We start from the raw sequence: 18,248 nt of genomic DNA, 5'->3' as shown, positions 1-18,248 counted from the left end.
CTCTTCCTCTTGCAGTCGCTCTTCCATGCAAACTCTCTTCAGAAGACTCACCAGAGCGCCCTGCAGGTCCAGCAGAAAGCAGAGGTAACTACAAGCTTTAACATCGGTCTCTCTTTAACTGCTTAATTAGATTTTTTGCACGCATAGACAGTAAAATTAAGTTGGAAAAATCATGTACGGTGTTTTATCCTGCTTCCCTCACTTCTTCATCCATGGTTCCTGAGGAAACTGAACATGCTGGACCCTCCTTGAATTTTGTATTATACTCTTTTACCCCTCTTATAGATGGTTCTCCAGGCTGGTCACTATGATCCAGAGGCTATCAGAAGCTGTGCAGAGAAGGTGGCTGTTCACTGGCAGCAGCTGATGCTGAAGATGGAGGACCGCCTGAAGCTCGTCAACGCCTCTGTGGCGTTCTACAAAACATCCGAGCAGGTAAAAATACTTCAAACACAGATGAATGAAGTATATTTTGTATTAGTGTTGATATGATTTATCATCACTGTTCCCACCCAGGTGTGCAGTGTGTTAGAAAGCCTGGAACAGGAGTATCGTCGGGATGAGGACTGGTGCGGCAGTCATGACAAACTTGGAATGTCGGCAGACACCGATCATCTTATACCTCTGATCAGTAAACACCTGGAGCAGAAGGAAGCCTTTCTCAAGGTGATTTATAAGATCTCAGTTGGAAAAAACATGCTGCTACTTACATGTATCATGCAAGTCACTGAAACATTTCCTGGATGAATGATACAAGAACAGAATGAACCATGACGGCAGCTGGAATGAAGCAATTGAATAAAAATAATAATAATAAAAATATAATAATAATAAATTAAGATTACTGTTTCATCCATCCTTTACTGCTTATCCTGTTCAGGATCATGGGAGTTGGAGCCAGCAGTAGGCAGGGTCCCCTGGATTCTGACTGGCCATTCCAAAATCCTTATCAAGGCTATTTGCCTTGTCAGCCACAGAGCTGTGACATAGGCTGTTTCTTAAGTTTATTTAAATACTAACATATTGACATTCAGTAGATTGGTTCTACCAACATTAAAGATTAGGTACAGTGCTTATAAAAAGTTGTCACCCTGTTGGATGTTTTTCCATTTTATTGATTTTATAAATCAACCATGGTCAATGTAATTTGTCTGTTTTGACACAAAAAAAATATAATAATTCAGCAGATTTCTACAAAGAACTGAGTAGAACAAATTATGCTATTAGTGTGAAAGCATCTTGTATTTTAAAAAATTGTACTCACAGAAAAAGAACAGATTCAGTCGTCATGTGCATCATGTTTGTTTGCTCCAGGCGTGCACTCTGGCCCGAAGGAATGCCGAGGTGTTTCTAAAGTACATCCACAGGAACAACGTGAGCATACCTGGAGCAGCCGGACACGCCAGAGGACCAGAACAACAAGTTAAAGGTCTGTGATACTCACACTACTGACAGTACTCACTGGACAAAAGGAGAGGCAAATATAATTCAGATATTTTAAAACACATCTGCTATTGACAGAGCTGAAAAACCAATAATACTCCTATTATGCAAGCTTGAGTGTAGGGTTTTGTAGCAGAAATGTTGTCCCTTAAATGTTTATTCAGATGTGTATTTTACTGTAATCAGCCTTGAACCTTGTCTGTCAAAAGTAAAGCTCAGGATTAAGGAAAATATGCTGATTTATTTTAATGGTTATGTGTTTTTGTGTGCAGCCATCCTGAATGAGCTGCTGCAGAGGGAGAACAGAGTCCTGCACTTCTGGACGTTGAAGAAACGAAGGCTGGACCAGTGTCAGCAGTACTTGGTGTTTGAACGCAGCGCCAAACAGGTCAGTGTGTATGAAGCAAAAAGAAAGCACTCTGGCCGGATTGAAAGTCTGGGGAAATGTTCATGACTGAACTGAACATCTGTTTATTCAATCAGGGAATTATTTTATTAGAGTAAATCTGCAGAGATTGACCATAAACTTGATCTTTTTTGATTGTGTGCAGGCTTTAGACTGGATCCAGGAGACAGGTGAAGTTTACCTGGCCACTCATACGTCACCTGGAGACAGCAGCGAGGAAACACAAGAGCTCCTCAATGACTACCATCACTTCAGACTTTCTGCCAAGGTATACACCATGTTGTTTTACTGCTGTGTGTAATGATGAGTTACTTTCAGCTTTATTGAGCCCCAAAGGAGGATAAATAAAACTTGCTGGGATCATCAAACCAGAAAATGTAATACATCAAAACTATGTCTGCTTGCACAAACTTTTTATGACATTTTCAGACTCATTATAACTCCCACGCTCCCTCAAACTTTGATTTCTTCTTCAGGAGTTTTGCTCACCTAATGAATCATAAACCATCATTCTGCAAAAGAAGTTAGTGGGCCAAACTTTAGATGGAATAAATTGACGTTTCTGAGTAAAATAAAGGTGACAAATAAGAGGAAGGATAACACTTAAAGGCTCAGTCCCATTTCTAGCTTTATCCTCTAGAGGTCATTTTTGAGTGCCATCCTTTTTCTTGAAACAGATTTACAAGGGTACAGGTGACATCTCCACTTTACAGAATGGGACAACTCTTCAATTTCCTTATACGTCTTCAGTTGTAGTGGACTGCATTTACATAAACAAATGCAACAATGTTGCCCCACATCAAAAAGACCTCCATGCTTTTTGAAAGATACTAGATGTTTCACATTTCAATTTTTATTCAAAAAGGAATTGCTTTTATTTGTAGATTTCTTTTGACACTTGAACTGATGACTTGTGAATCATTCAGGGATATTTCCCACAACACTCAATTTGGAGTGTGCCTCTGGAATATCTCTGTTTTTAGAGTCATGCATAACAAATTAAATTAACAAGGAGTGAAATGTTTTGTCTGAAAAGCATATATAAATATCGGTGTCAGTATCAATACCAGTACTGGCTAAAAAAAAAGCTGTAAATATTGACATATCAGCAAAAATTCAATATCATGCATCACTAGTATTTGTCTATATTAGTCATATTAGCTGTACTAACATTCCAGTTAGTGGAGGTTTAGGCTGGCCACACAGACCTATGTCAGCTGAAGTCATCACTCATCATCATTCCTTATGCTTTGTGTGTTTTAAGCACTGAAATTTGTCAAATTGGTCATCCTCAAACTTTTAATAGTATGTTTTAAGGATATAGGTTTTAGGTCTGAATTACATTTACAGTAGATATTGATATCAATATCTGCTAGATTTTTTTTTTTTAAATATTAGCTTATATATCGACAAAAAACAGCATCAGTAACAGTAATAAATAATGTTTCCTTGTCTGAAGATAAATATACCACTACACCATGCAATATTGACACTATTTTACACTTAAAGGCCTTCCTGCAAGCATTTTTGTGAACGGTACAAGTATTACTTAATACAAAAACAATTGAAGCTTTTGTGCAGTTAAGTATCTGCACTACCCAGCATCTCATTGCAATCAATGTAATTGTGCAGCACTACTGTGAATGTACAAAGCATATGGGTAGAGCTAAGAGTGAGAAGCAAGCCTAGCTTCTTAACCCCAACCGTCTTTATATATTCAGACAGGTACCATGGCTGCAGTATTTCTTAACAATAAACAGTCCTAATTTAGAGGTTCTTGGCAAACTTACCTTGTTCTTAAAGAGCTCTCAGTTATCTCTCAAAGGGTCCATCTCTTTATTTGTTGTAACTAATATGATATGATATTTAAATGTACAGAAATGAAGTGATAAATTCCACTACATATCCCCCTGAAAATCTCACAAAAGATTTTGAAATCAATTCCAAGGAGGAAAATTTATTTGGAAAAAAAAACATTTCAAGTATGAATTCTATAATAACAGATTAGAATAAAACAATAACAATTTTTAAATAAACTTTGATATATATGTAGTCTAAAAGACTTATTGTTAAAAACCCTCAGAAGTTACCAAGTGTGATTGTGAAGTTTACTGAAATAACTTAAAATAACAGAAGACTGTGCAATTATATGCACCAAAATAAATACAGGCCTTTTATCCCTTTTCCATCCACTATCTAAAATGCTTACCCTCTTTGGGGTTGCTGGGGGTTGGAGCTGATCTAAGCTGTATTTGGGGGAGAAGCAAGCCACATCTTTGACTGCTCACCAGTCATTCACAGGGCTGACATATAGAGACAGATAAACATCCACATCAAGACTTACACCTACAGGCAATTTCGAGTTGAACAGTCAACCTAATGAACTTGTGTTTGAGAGCTGTGGGAGAAAGCCACGGTATGGAGAGAGAACCCATGCATGCACAGGGAAAACATGTAACTCCACACAGTAAGGCTCTGTTCGAGGGGGATTTGAACCAGAATCGTGTTGCTGTGAGGCAACAGTGCTAGCCATTTCAGCATAATGCAACCCTTTTTTCCCTTTTGATATATAAGATCTTTGTCTGGACTTGTCCATTGAAAGTGTCTTATATTAAGTGTGATTAGATATTTCACAAGAATTTGTTAGATTTGATAATTTGCTGTGCAAGCATGAATTGCACTGGTGATTATTTTTAACCCCATATAAAAGATATGCAAAATCAGCAAAATAACTCTGAAAACACTGGACATGTGCGACTAATTAATTTTATTCCATTTGAAAATGAAAATTAAGTTGTGCTTCATACTTATCGGATTGGACAAGTCATTCTATTAAATGAGGATGCAGGACAAACAAGAAGTGTTTCATATTTTTATGTGTTCTTTCTGCAGCAAACGAAGGAGAAGGTGAAGCTTCTGATCCAGCTGGCGGATAATCTGGTGGAGAAAGGCCACGCCCATGTGTTAGAACTGAAGCGCTGGGTCAGCACGGTGGACCGCAGATACCGAGACTTTTCTCTACGAATGTCCAAGTACCAGGAGAGTCTGGAGAAGAGTCTGGGAGTCAGCTCAGAGGTGATTATGTATATAAATACAGTCAGTTTATATGTTCATAAGAATTTAGCTTTATAGATAGCTTTGTAGATCTACTGCTCTGTCTTAAAGTTGTACATGTTTTGCTAAGTCTGTCTCTTCTGTTTGTTTTTTTTATATTTGATTCTTGTAGTATCTGTGTGTTTAAAGCAAAAAAAAAAATATTTTTTACAATATTTGACTGTAGGCACTGCTTAGCTTCTGCTAATTCATTTCAAATGGTCTTTTATGCACAATTCATGAAGCCACTCCTAGATATCATACTATATTGATCAAGATTTCAAGTATTATGGATGGAGTTGAATGTGCTTTATTGCATTTTTTTTTAACCAAAATGTTCGGTCGTTTCTCAGGACAATAAAGATTTGGAGTTGGATATCATCCCTGCCAGCCTTACAGACGACCCAGAGGTCAAACTACGGGACCCCAACCACGAGGTCAACGAGGAGAAGAGGAAGTCAGCCAGGAAGAAAGAGTGAGTACAACGGCTGAAAAAGAGTGAAAACGGGAGTATGACTTAATAGAAGTAAACAGTCATAATCTACACTCATGAGAAAAAAAATTTGTTCTGCTGCATGTTGTATTGAGCTTCCTTAGTCCAAAGGTTATCATAAAGTCCCTATAAAAATGATTAAACCCCTTGGATGTTTTACCATTTACTGATTTTATAAATAAATCATGTCCTGAATAATTTTACTTTATTGACCAAAAATAGTTACAAAATGCTCTCTTTAATGTAAAAGCGAAAACAGACTTCTTCAAAGTAATGTCAATTAAATAAGAGTATATAATGTAAAATATGTGACCGCATAAATATTTACCCCAATAAGTCAGTATTTAGTAGATGCACCTTTGAGTGCAATCACAGCACTGACTCTGTGTGGATAGGTCTCAGTCAGGCTTGCACATCTGGACACTGCAATGTTACTTACTTTGACTGTTACTCCAGAACCATCATCATAGTTCTCTTGCAGACTGAATAAGATTGTGCTCTAGCATTTTCCTATATAGTGCTACATTCATTATACTCTTTACATGTTCAATCCCCCAGGGCCAGCTGTCGAGAAGCATTCTCACAGCGTGATGCTGCCACTTCTAGACTATTGTGTGTCTTTGGTGATGTGCAGTGTCTGGTGTCTGCCTAACATAGCCTCTTGTCCGATGGCCCCGAAAGCACCACTTTGGTCTCATCAGACCAAAGAGAGTTCCCACCATGCCTTTTGGTGAGCTTTAGTTTAGATTTAATTTGAGTTTTCTCCAGCATTGCCTGTCTCTTTGCCACTCTCCCATAAAGCTTGAACTGGTGAAGAACCAGGGCAACAGTTGATGTATGCAGAGTCCCTTCCATCTCAGCTGTTGAAGCTTGTTACTCCTTTAGAGTAGTCGTAGGTGTTGTGCTGTCTCTCTCACCAGTCTCCTTCTTGCATGCTCACTCAGTTTGTGAGGGCAGCCTGATCTAGTAAGACACATGTCTTCTACCATCTCTTGATGATGGATTTCACTGAACTCTGGGGGATGTTCAGTGCCTTGGAAATGTCTTTGTATCCATCCACTGATTTATACTTTTTAATAACCTTTTCTCTGAGTTGCTTGGAGTGTTCTGTTGCCTTTATGGTGTAATGGTAGCCAGGAATACTGATTAATCAGTGACTAGACCTTCCAGACTAAGGTGTCTTTATACTACAATCACTCGGGACATAGTCACTGCACTTAGGTGATCTCTATGATAGTAATTGTGAGACTACTAGCACCAACTGACTGGGCCACTGTTGATTTAAAGGGGGTGAGTATTTGTTCACCTTGAAATAAAAAAAAAATTCTTTACATTTTCTGTTAAAACGGCCAAATTATATTGACCATGACTGATCTATAAAATCAATAAAAGGGTAAAACATCCAAGGGGTGAAAACTTTTTATAGGCACTGTATGTGGTAAATGGAGCACACTCTTCTTTCTTAAAGCACAGCTCTCCCTCTTGTATCAAAGCTTTTCTTTCTTTAAGTTAGGACTGGCTGTAAGATGATTGTCTTTCATAGTTTAAATGGTTGTTTCTTTCTCAGGTTCATCATGGCAGAGCTCCTGCAGACAGAGAAGACTTACGTCAGGGATCTCCAGGAGTGTTTGGAGGTCAGAGGAAGCTTTATGCCTGTCGGATTTTGTTTGGAGACAACAAATATTTTCCTCTCAGTCTCACTCGTGTTTGTGTTTTCCTGTTAGACGTACCTGTGGGAGATGACCAATGGAGTGGAGGAGATCCCTCCAGGGATCGCCAACAAGGAGCACATCATCTTTGGCAATATGCAGGACATCTACGACTTCCACAACAAGTGAGAGACTCATTGAGTTTCTTTTTCTACGAAGTAGACTTCATTAAAGCATATGAGGGAATTCCAACAGAACAGCAGCCTTGTTTTTCTAAAGACTTTGTTTTCAGGATGTAAAGGAATCATACTCTAGAGCCATAACACTCGCCAAGATCATTGCGGGCATCTCGCACATTTTTCAGCAACGAGCCAACTTTTCTGCAGCAGTAACACTTTCAAGTGTTGGGAGATTAGCTGTGAAATCTCACAGTGCTTTCAAAAACCTTCCCTGGAGGGAAAGTCTCTGGTTTTATTTTTTCATCAGTTGTAGCTACAGGGAAGCTCAAGAGGTATGTTTGAGGTTTGTCTTCATATTTAGTTCATGAACTCCAGGAGTTTCCCAAAGGAACAGCTTTTGTTTCTGATCTGCTCATGTTACCTGAGGAAATCTCTGTGTTGGCTCTACAAGGACAAGTTTTTAGCTACTAGTCAGGTTTTTCAGATCTTTTGCTTATTTCAGGAATTTAGGAAATCTTAACTATGATGCAATCCAAGAGCCTTTCCTTGTTTCGCTTCAATCACAACTATCTAAAATGGCTTTTGAAAAATAAAGGTTAAGCGTATAAATAAATTAGAACATGAAGTTTAACTGTGGTCTGTTTCTTTTCAGTATTTTCCTGAAGGAGCTGGTGAACTATGAGCAGCTTCCAGAGGACGTCGGCCACTGCTTCGTCACCTGGGTGAGAGTCGACACAGCACAGTTAACTCTGATATCTACACTTTTGAAACGCTGAGACTTAATCTATTCTTCTCTTCTTTTCCAGGCTGATAAGTTCCACATTTACGTGGATTACTGTAAGAACAAACCAGACTCTAGTCAGCTCATACTGGAGCACGCTGGCACTTTCTTTGATGTGAGTAACCATTGAAATAACCATGTACAGAGCTTGTTTAAATGAAAACACTCCTCAATAAGGACAACAGGTGACAATCAGAGGTGCAAAGAGCAGCTCTTGGGCTGTAAGTCTGTCTCATCACTGCAGGCTGAGAGCTATTGTAGCCAGTAGATGTGCAGACTCCATGCAGCAAAAACCAATGGTACTAACAGAGCAATACACCAGCGCAAAAAATGCATGTTGTGGACTATCAGGTCATGTATGGAAGCATATACCAGTGTGGCACTTTACCACATCAACCTTGTGCTTGTACTGCTTTGGCCTCCTGATGGCCATTGTCTAGGCCTATGCTCCATCTCTTTGGGTATACTCCCCCGCTGACACCTTCACAGCACGCATGTCAGTTCCTGGTCTCTGAGCCAGCCCACTGGCTCCTTGGCACCCAGTATGCAGTGAGCTGGATCAGGCCCGGAAGGTGCACCGGGTAGCCATATAAGCACAGCTGCTTGAGCACAGAGGAGTCCAGCCAGCTCCTCTGGCCATCAGTCAACATCCAGGCCTCCCAAGAGTGTAGTCAGACTGGAAGGACCAAGGACTGAAAGACTGACTTTGGTCTGCATGCTCAGATACCAGGAACAGCACACTGTCTTGCTCAATGAACCCATCGCTCTGTGTGCAAATCCAAGTCTGGGATTGATCCAGCCTCACAGTCTATAGTGTTTTCATGCAGGAGGATAGTTCAAACCTTTGGCCCCTTATGAGATTTTTAATACAGACTGCAGCTTTCATACCAGGGCAACTCATAGTCCATATTTAACAGTATTTAGCAAAGAAATCCTGTGGGGTGCTGGTTAGATTAAAATGACTACTAAATTCCAGACAAGTCACAGGGGGGGGTCATGCAAAAGCAAATGAAGAGCCATTTAGGAGCAAGAAGACCGGCCACTATGACTGAGCTTAGACCTAAAAAAAAGAAAAGGCTGCGATGTCCACTAAAACTTCCCCCTCCAAGCGAGGCTGGGCAGACATGAATAATGCCATGTTTTATGTTAAGTGGGGCCAGAACCCATCCTGTCCACACAACCAACACAGTCCAGATAAGTCATCCCAGGCCACCTCTGTGTGACGTCTGTGCTGTCGAATGTCAAACTGTGTCAGTAAACATGGGGAGTATGCATCAGCAGAAAGCCTTAAGGATTACCACTTGGTACCCAATTACCCAAAACAGATATAAATGCCTGTTAATGAATTGTCTAAATAAGGTCTTGTAGATGTATCCCTTTTTGGGTAATCTGACCCATGGCAGGCTACTTAGAAAATACAAAAAATTGATTGCAGCCCCTGAAAGCATTTTGTGTTGATGTTAGTTGTTGTTAGCCACTTAATTGGTGCAGGGAATTGACTGTGAAACAGGATTAAAAAGTCTCCAATCTGCCGTTGAGGTAGAATCAACGGTATTGCACTAGACCATTGAGGTTAAGAGGGAGTTGGGTTGAAAGGTGACTCTCACTTATGGTCATGAACTCTGGATAGAGACTGAAAGACAGAGACCACAGATACAAACGACTGCAATGGGATTCCTTTGGAGGGCGACCAGGTTCAGCTTTAAGGATGGGATGAGGAGTTCAGACATCAGGGGGAAGCTTGGAGTAGAAATGCTGCTCTGTTGCACTGAAAGGAGGTAGTTAAGGTGGTTTGGGCCTCCTTGTTGCCTCCCTTTGAGGTCTTCCGGGAGGAGACTTGCTGGAGGATTATAGATCCGGTCAGGCTTGGAACACCTCAGGATCCCCCAGGAGGAGCTGGGAAATGTCACTGGAGAGAGGAATGTCTGGGTCATCTTACTGAGCCTGCTGATCCGGCCCCAGATGAGTTTGAGGAAATGGATAAATGGATGAAGATAATCCGCTGGCAGATTTCACAGAATTAGAGGAGGAAACAGCTGCAGGTTTCTGACCTCCCTCTGCAGCTGAAAGTTTGAAGTTCTCCTTTTAGACAGCAGATGGAGCTATTAGATAATGTCACAGCAGTGGCTGTGATACAGCACAGTTTCCTGTTTTTCTCATATTGACATTTATGCCAACTTGTTTCTGATTTGCTACAGTGTGTCAAGAAATTCTTAACAAATGGCAAATATTCAAATAAGAATAATTCCTTTTTATGAAAACTCCATGGATGGCAGTGATCTCTTTAGGTATTAGTCTCAAACCTCAGGAGATACTGGGGAGATTTTGGGAAAAACAAGGACAGCTTTGAATTACAAAATGTATGAAAACATAAATTGTTTGAGTTGTTATTATTCTTTAAACTAGCTAGTGACCATGTTACAGTAATTTCTGACAGATTCTTTACAACAAACAAGTAGTCCAGCATCTCCTGGGCTTTATCATCAACTTATTTCACGAACTTGTTTTCTGTTTTCTCTCTATGTACGAGCAGGACATCCAGCAGAAACGTGGGCTGGCTAACTCGATCTCCTCCTACCTCATTAAACCAGTCCAGAGGATCACCAAGTACCAACTACTGCTTAAGGTAGGCATGCAAACATGGACACACCATCCTACTCGTTCTCTTGGACTTCTCTGCAGTCTTTGACATAATCTCCCACACCATCCTCCTCATGCCTCATCCAGGACTTACTGCTCTCTCCTGGTTTCAGTCCTACCTCTCAAAGAGAAAACAGTTTGTCACCATCAGACATCCTGCTCTCTCCAAACCCCTGTAAACCAAGGCATGCCTCAAGGCTTGCGCTTAGACAGTAGTCACATTTTCCCATCCTCCAAGGTCCAAAACGTGGTATCATCCTGGACTCCCCCTTCTCCTTCCACTCTGACATCAAATCTGTGACCAAGACTGCTTTTTTCCACCTCAAGAACATCTCTAGATTCAGACCATCAGAGGTCCCTCGTCCATGCCTTCGGTCTGGGTTGCTGTAATGGAGTCCTGTTGGGGGTAACTAACAAAGGCCTAAACAGGCTCCAGTACATCCAAAACTCAGCTGCTAGGTTCTCGCCCTGGCAGCACATCACCCATACCCTCATCCACCTCCTCTGGCTCCCAGTTAAATTCAGAATCAGACACAAAATCCTTTTTCTTATTTACAAATCCCTTCATGCCCTCAGTACCTCTCTGACCTTCTTCACCCAACCCGGAGCCTCCGATCCTCAGGCTCTGGCCTTCTCATTGTTCCCTCCACCTAACTCTTTAGCTGGAGACTGAGCCTTCAGGACCACAGCCCCCATCCTCTGGAGCATCCTACCTGAAAACATCCACAATATCATCTTTGAACATGTTTTAAAAAACTCTTCAATCCCCATAAATCTCTCTTAAATCTGCTCTCCTCCAAATTCTACATCTTAGTGGTTGTCTTTGTGTTTTGTCTTGTCTTCTGCTCTTCTGTAAAGCGACCTAACCCTAACCCATGAAAGGTGCTATATAAATCCAAGCTTTTATTATTATTATTATTATTATTATTATTATTAATAATAATAATAATAATAATAATAATAGTAAGCATGCACATATATAAAAACACCTCTGCACAGATGTGAAAGACGATTATGCTTTTATGCTGCTTTGTCCTCTCATCACGTTAAGCATCATCTGCTCTTCTACAGGAGTTACTGTCTTGCTGTGAGGAGGGTAAAGGAGAGATTAAAGACGGTTTGGAGGTAATGCTCGGTGTTCCTAAGAGAGCTAATGATGCCATGCACCTCGCCATGCTGGAGGGTAAGTGATTGCTAACTCTGTTTTCAGGAGATTTATTATTTGTCTGTGAGTGATGAGACAGCTAATATAAACTCTGTCCTCCTCTTCCTCAGGGTTTGAGGAGAACCTGGAGGTGCAGGGAGAGCTCATCCTGCAGGACAGTTTTCAGGTTTGGGATCCACGCTCGCTGATCAGAAAGGGGCGAGACCGACACCTCTTCCTGTTTGAGTTCTCACTCGTCTTCAGCAAGGAAATTAAAGACTCAGCGGGCAGAACCAAGTACCAGTACAAGAACAGACTACTGGTGAGCATGCAAGATTTGCTTCATTTAAATCAAAAAGATGGCACATTAGACTGATTATTAAAATGTGTTTTCTGTCCTGCAGACATCAGAGTTGGGGGTGACCGAACACATTGAGGGTGATCCTTGTAAATTTGCTCTATGGGCTGGAAGAACCCCCTCCTCTGATAACAAAACGGTGCTAAAGGTAAGCAGAATAGTCTATTCTAATGATAAGAAATGAAACCCTATTAAATGTATTGCTGCAAGTGGCATAGATTTGATTAAGGAGGTAAACAAGACATCTTTTAGCCTTTACAATAAATATGACAAAATTTCAAACAAGTATTATTAGAGTCAAATAATGAAAATTAAAGTGCAGTCATGGGATAAAGTTATGCAAAAACGCTTTACTATAATACGATGTGGTCTAATAGAGAAAGCACAAAAATATTTTTTTTATTAGAATAATTTAAATCCAGCTAAAGTAGATGCATTTTCTTGGTCATAAAGGCTTTTTACTAAGGCTAACATTATTCCAAACTAGATTACTAGATTAAACTAGATTATTCAGATAAGGCAATTCCTGCAGGTTTGTTGTTAATGATTGTAAGTGTGTTTCTGTACTTGCTTTAGGCATCAAGTATGGAAGCCAAACAAGAGTGGATTAAAAACATCAGGGAGGTGATCCAAGAGAGGATGACTCACCTGAAGGGGGCACTGAAGGAGCCTCTTCATCTGCCTAAAACACCAGCACTGACCAAACCCAGGAACAACGCTAAGAGGTACATAAGTACATTTACAATGTTAAAAGGAAAATCTGAGAACAGAGTCGTCTGCAAGCAAGAAAAGCACTGTATTTTTTAAAATTGTGTTTCAAATTTACATCAGTGCTCTTACAAACAAGATTACATGGAGCAAAAGCACTCATCTGCTATAATCTATTGCCTTGCTTCTGTGCTGGCACTCTGAATCTCTCTCTCTCTCTCCTTAGAGTCCCACTTCAAAATAACCCAGCTGTGATTTAAAAATACCAGATTGAGTGGTAAAATAAATCTTAGATATTCAGCATTTTAAATTGATGTGATTCTGCTAATGTTGGCTGCTTTTTAGCATTTTAGCTCAAATATGTTTGTAAAAAATCTACTGTAGACCAGTGTGCGAGATTCTTGAATCACTTAGTCAAGGTGCTGACGTTTTAATGTGTTGAGATGCCAGGGGTACTTAAGAGCACAAAACCTTTGTATAACTCCTTTCTTTCATAAGAGTTGTGTCTTGCATGGACTCTCCATTCAGTAGAATTTTTTATGTTTCAGGACTTGGTTGATAATCCTCTAAAAATGGGCAAAGTAAAGTGCCCCTACTAGGAAAACAAGCATTGTTGTTGCCAGAATAAATAAAAGCTGATTATTGTAGAGAGACACAGACACACCAACAAACAATCATACATAAGTTTAAACATTTTTTAATGAAAATTTGTGTGATCAAGCAAATTAAAAACATATTTTACGTGCCATCATTTCTAGACTTTTAATGCTTAAAGCATGGTAACTAAAGAAAGAAATAGGTAATCATAGCATCTTGAAGACTAGAAATACCAAAAACATAAGTGGTTATCCTGTTTCATATCATCAGTGTTTGTCTGATTTAAATACAGATATTTACTCTGACTTTACATGTTTATTTTCAGGGAGGGTGAAGACGGAGACAGTCAGGGAGATGGCAGCAGCCAACCAGATACCATCTCTATCGCCTCCAGGACGTCCCAGAACACAGTGGACAGCGACAAGGTAGGAGACAGATCTTCACACAGAACGGCTGATGATGATTTTATATATTGTTGGCAGCTGATTGACTGTGCAGCCTTTGACGAGCTGATGACCTGCAGCTGCCACTGTGCTACAGGGTTTCCCATGCAGCTTCAATGAGCAACAGCAGGGGCTCTCTGTGTGCCAGTTGCAGAACAACTGTGTTGGTGCACACTTGCAGAAGTTTCTTAAACTACATAGAAACAAAGATTAATGTCGCGGTGCGACTGCACGTTTTTGTCACGATAACCCATAATTCTACATTTAGATTAGATGTGTCCATTTGATGTGTGAATGAGAATTATTCAGCAATGTCAGTACATGAAGATCGGAGCATGCAGCGATGAAAAACCTCTTCAGATTGTGTGCAGGCGTCTGTGATGATTCCTCCTACAGAGCACCCTCTCATATCCAAGTAAGCTGTTTCAATTATTTTTGTTTGGAAAGTTATCCATCATTCAGGTGCAGAGATCGTATGGGAGAGCTCAGAAGTCCTGCACCTTTGACTAGAATTTTATGAGATTTTCTCATTTATGTGAGTATGTATCAGCTGAATGCACATGAGTTTAATTATGAAATTATCTGGCAAAACTGCAATAAGACTGTGCACGTTATTCCTAAAGCCTTAACTTCAACAGCTTCTGTGACTTTTTGTCTTATTTTTAGTTTAGGCTAAGGGGTCTCATAGCCCTTGTCTTTTCCTAAATATTGGAAGGTGTGAAATGCTCTCAAATTTCACAGTTTGGAATGGATCACACTACATTATGTTTGAAGAACTAGTTTTACGAGCTACAGATAGCCAGAAAAATGAGTCAAGATTTAGAAAAAAAAACAATTTGTAGATGGAACAAATGTTATGTATGGATGCATGTCAACTTTGATCTTCTGTAAAGCTCAGTTAACAAACAGTCCTTGTCTTTTAACACCCTTTTCCTCTTCAAGACTGTAGAATATCATTTTCAGACAAATAACCATCAATGTTTAGGAGAATCTTTCAGAAAATTAGTAAAATCAGCAAGATACAATCCTGTATTACATGTAATCACTGCTACACTTTTAATGCAATAAGATGATTTGTATTTTTACCACCTTTTCTCCTGCCAAAATTCAAAATAAAGCCTGTGAGGCAAAAAGCCTCACCCCGTTTAAAAAAAAAATCATCTTGGCATCTTAATACCATTTTTTTGTTAGAATTAAGGTTTTATAACCTTTGCCTAAACATTATTGAATATTTGGAGAGATGAAATTATCTTAAAATGTCACAGCTTTGATAGGATCACAGAATTTTGTTGTGGATTTGATTGCTTTTTTTTTTGTTTGTTTTTAATCGTACTTGTGATTCATGTGGCTATAAACACAGTGGTCCTCATTTATCAAATGCATGTATGGCAGAAATTTGGGTATTTGCTTGTTTCCACACACAGATCATATGATACGTTTAAATCACATGCATGAGCCGAGTCGATCATTTTCAATTCAGTGAGGACTTGCTGTGCAGTGTTAGATTTGATAAACATTAGATAAATTTATAATTCATTTACCATTACAACCAACCTCTGACAACTGCAAGCTTGCAGCTGATTTCCACATTATTTGTTACCTTTGGCAAGCAAGCGTTTCTTTTTCAATTTATTTAAAAAGTAAAATAGGCTGCCTTCAGGAATTAAAGTTCCAAGAACACAAAATATAAATTTACATTGGATCATAATAAGTCAGCATATCTGAAGACCCAATTTAATCTGATCCACTCCTCTGCAATGTGTGTGGAGCCACAGCTGAGACAAAGACAGGAGCTTAGCGAGTGATCTAAAATATAAGAATAACAACTGATATGTCTGGCAAGAAATCTATTCAGACTGAAAATAAAAATTATGACATTACTTGATTTGTTTTATAGGCTACTGGGCATTTCATAATTTCTTAGATCTCTTTTTAAGTCTCATGAACAGTTAGATGAAAGGTTTATCTCTGCTTTAAGCAGGTATATCTCCATCTGCTCCCCACATATATAATTAACCTACATTTATGATAATAGCTGAAGTATTACAGCCACTCTCCTCTCAGTCTGGAGCAGTTTCAGGCTGCCCTTCCTGTTAACTTGCTGCTTCCTTTAAGAGCCAAAACACGCTTTTTTGGATGACATCTTAAGAGCTGACAAGGTTTCTTTTTTTAACCCAAATGTAAAGAATATTGAGTTAAGATATTTATCACTGATGTCAACATTAAATCTTCTAACATCAGCTGGAGTCCAGTTGTCCACATTTCCTGGTGCTTCTGATTCACTTAAATATCACTTTTCATGCTGAAAAACAACAAATATTTAATATTCTGTTGCTTCTCTGACCTGGAGACTAATAAGGGGAGCAGGATTAATTGCTATAATTCTTACATCAATGTTGTAAACTCTGAGGTTGAGGCAAACTGGGTGGGGCGTGTCATTTAAATGGCGCTCATTTATTAGCCGCCACCTTTAACAATGGTCAGTTGAATGCTGTGATTTGCTGGCCGTGCATGTTTCCTAAATCACACATGGACCTTGTCTTAATCAGCACTGGTTTCTATGCAAGTTTGATAAATGAGGGCCAAGGACAGGAGGGGGAGCAGAAAAGCATGGGGAAACACTTTTTTGACTTTCATGTTCCCACAACAGAGCCTTGAATTGATGATATTTTGAACGTGGTTTGGTTTGCTGGCTGTCTCTTTTGTTTTGAGGTCAGCTTGTTGGTCTTCTCTGTTACTTTTTGTTTTACTTCTGTGCCTCCCTTTTCCCCTTGACACACATACACACATCTCCACCCACACACAGCCCCACACAGATGTCAGTCATGGCCTCCCACTGTAGTGTTACACAGTGTGGCCTTTTCACGGTGCAACCCCACGCCCACTCTCTGTCCTGCCTCTAAATGTCAGCACAGACACAGACTTGAACAGCATCTCATCTTGTTTTCTGCTCCTCTATTGTCCCTACATTATCCTCTTACACCAGAACAAATAGATGATTTACAGCCAAACTACACATGCATCATAGCCCTACATGCACTTACTGACAAAATTAAAACCATGCACACTTGTAGCTCCAGCGTAGTGTAACCCAGTATGTCTGCATCTGCCTGCCCGCCTCCTCTCGTCCAAAGAAAACACCATAATGAATTTTTCCAGCCTGTTTTCAGTGTGGGTGTGTTGTTGTTCTCGTCTAGTTTATTGTTTCTAGGATTTAGAAAACTCCAGCTCGCTATTTTTGGATCCTCCTCTTCAGTTTTCCTGAAAAATATCAAATAAAAAAAACAGTTTCATAACGTTTGTTTTGATTCGTTTCAGATTTCATGTGCTGAGCCAGCAGATTGATACTTTAACCCTCAGTCACCCTGTGCGTATTCTCTCAGATGCATGTTTTATAGTTTAATTGACTTTTTAAATAAGACTATATTTTATTAAATTTGATAGCTTATTTTTGAAGTTACAACAAAAATGTTTGCAACATGCAGGCCGATGCAATGAGGGAAAGAAACATTCACAAGCAGGGGTTTCTCTGCCTTTATGAGTTCTGTTTATCCGTATTGTCTAAATCAGTTTGTCTTGACTTTAAGTGCATATGTGTAGTGGATAATTGTTGGCTACTGTGCAGACTTGTCTGGTTTCTGAGAGATCGCTGTTATTTCCCCTGAATGATAGTAGAAAGAGTGGCTGCCCTGTGAATGGAAGGCTATGCTGCACTATTTTCTTATGTTTCTGTGTGTTTATGTTTTCTTTGTTGGGTTCGTCTGTGGTAAATTAAACTAATTGGGCATTATTTGAAGGGTGGCTAGACAGAAGCCTCTCCTCAATGTAAAAGACATGAAGCCTTCCTGGCCTTCATTTGGGGTTTTTGCAAGCTCCAAGCAGGCTTTCATGTGTTTTGGACAGAGGGGAGGCTTCTGTCTAGCCGTTCTGCCATAAAGCCCAGATCAGTGGAGGGCTGCAGTGATGGTTGTCCTTCTGGAACTTTGTCCCAAGTCCACACAGGATCTCTGGAGCTCAGAGTGAACATCAGGTTCTTGGTCACCTCTGATATTGTCAGCAGTGAGGCCGTCTATAGAGAGGTGTATGCCTCTCAAAATCATGTCCAGTCAGTTTAATTTACCACACAGGGTTCCAGCAGATCCTTGAAAAGTCTGAAAAAGCCTTACAGAGGACATTTGAAATTTAAGGCCTTCAAAAGTCTTAAAGTGCTATTTTTATCAGTGACAGATCTTAAGTTTAACATTGACTTAGACATTTCTTTGTAGTATCTTTTGTTTTTTTATGTATAATTCTGGTCCACAAAACAATTTACAG

General features: G+C 39.7%; 1 protein-coding gene across 2 annotated transcripts in view; it reads left to right on the top strand.

Moving 5' to 3' along the window:
• The window catches only part of kalrna (kalirin RhoGEF kinase a), a 220,696-nt gene that overhangs the window by 129,509 nt on the left and 72,939 nt on the right, over positions 1–18,248 (top strand). For both annotated transcript variants that reach the window (XM_041806652.1, XM_041806651.1), the window contains exons 21-38: positions 16–84; positions 286–435; positions 517–666; positions 1,315–1,429; positions 1,716–1,831; positions 1,995–2,117; positions 4,742–4,924; positions 5,296–5,417; positions 7,003–7,069; positions 7,160–7,269; positions 7,916–7,985; positions 8,070–8,159; positions 10,578–10,670; positions 11,756–11,867; positions 11,960–12,150; positions 12,233–12,334; positions 12,763–12,911; positions 13,817–13,916. In XM_041806652.1, the coding sequence (XP_041662586.1) occupies positions 16–84; positions 286–435; positions 517–666; positions 1,315–1,429; positions 1,716–1,831; positions 1,995–2,117; positions 4,742–4,924; positions 5,296–5,417; positions 7,003–7,069; positions 7,160–7,269; positions 7,916–7,985; positions 8,070–8,159; positions 10,578–10,670; positions 11,756–11,867; positions 11,960–12,150; positions 12,233–12,334; positions 12,763–12,911; positions 13,817–13,916 (2,112 nt within the window). The remainder of the gene's footprint in view (positions 1–15; positions 85–285; positions 436–516; positions 667–1,314; positions 1,430–1,715; positions 1,832–1,994; positions 2,118–4,741; positions 4,925–5,295; positions 5,418–7,002; positions 7,070–7,159; positions 7,270–7,915; positions 7,986–8,069; positions 8,160–10,577; positions 10,671–11,755; positions 11,868–11,959; positions 12,151–12,232; positions 12,335–12,762; positions 12,912–13,816; positions 13,917–18,248) is intronic.

Source organism: Cheilinus undulatus, linkage group 15 (assembly GCF_018320785.1).
Source record: "Cheilinus undulatus linkage group 15, ASM1832078v1, whole genome shotgun sequence".
Taxonomy (NCBI): domain Eukaryota; kingdom Metazoa; phylum Chordata; class Actinopteri; order Labriformes; family Labridae; genus Cheilinus; species Cheilinus undulatus.
The sequence above is the reverse complement of the archived record's forward strand: the minus strand, read 5'-3'. Positions and strand labels throughout refer to the sequence as shown.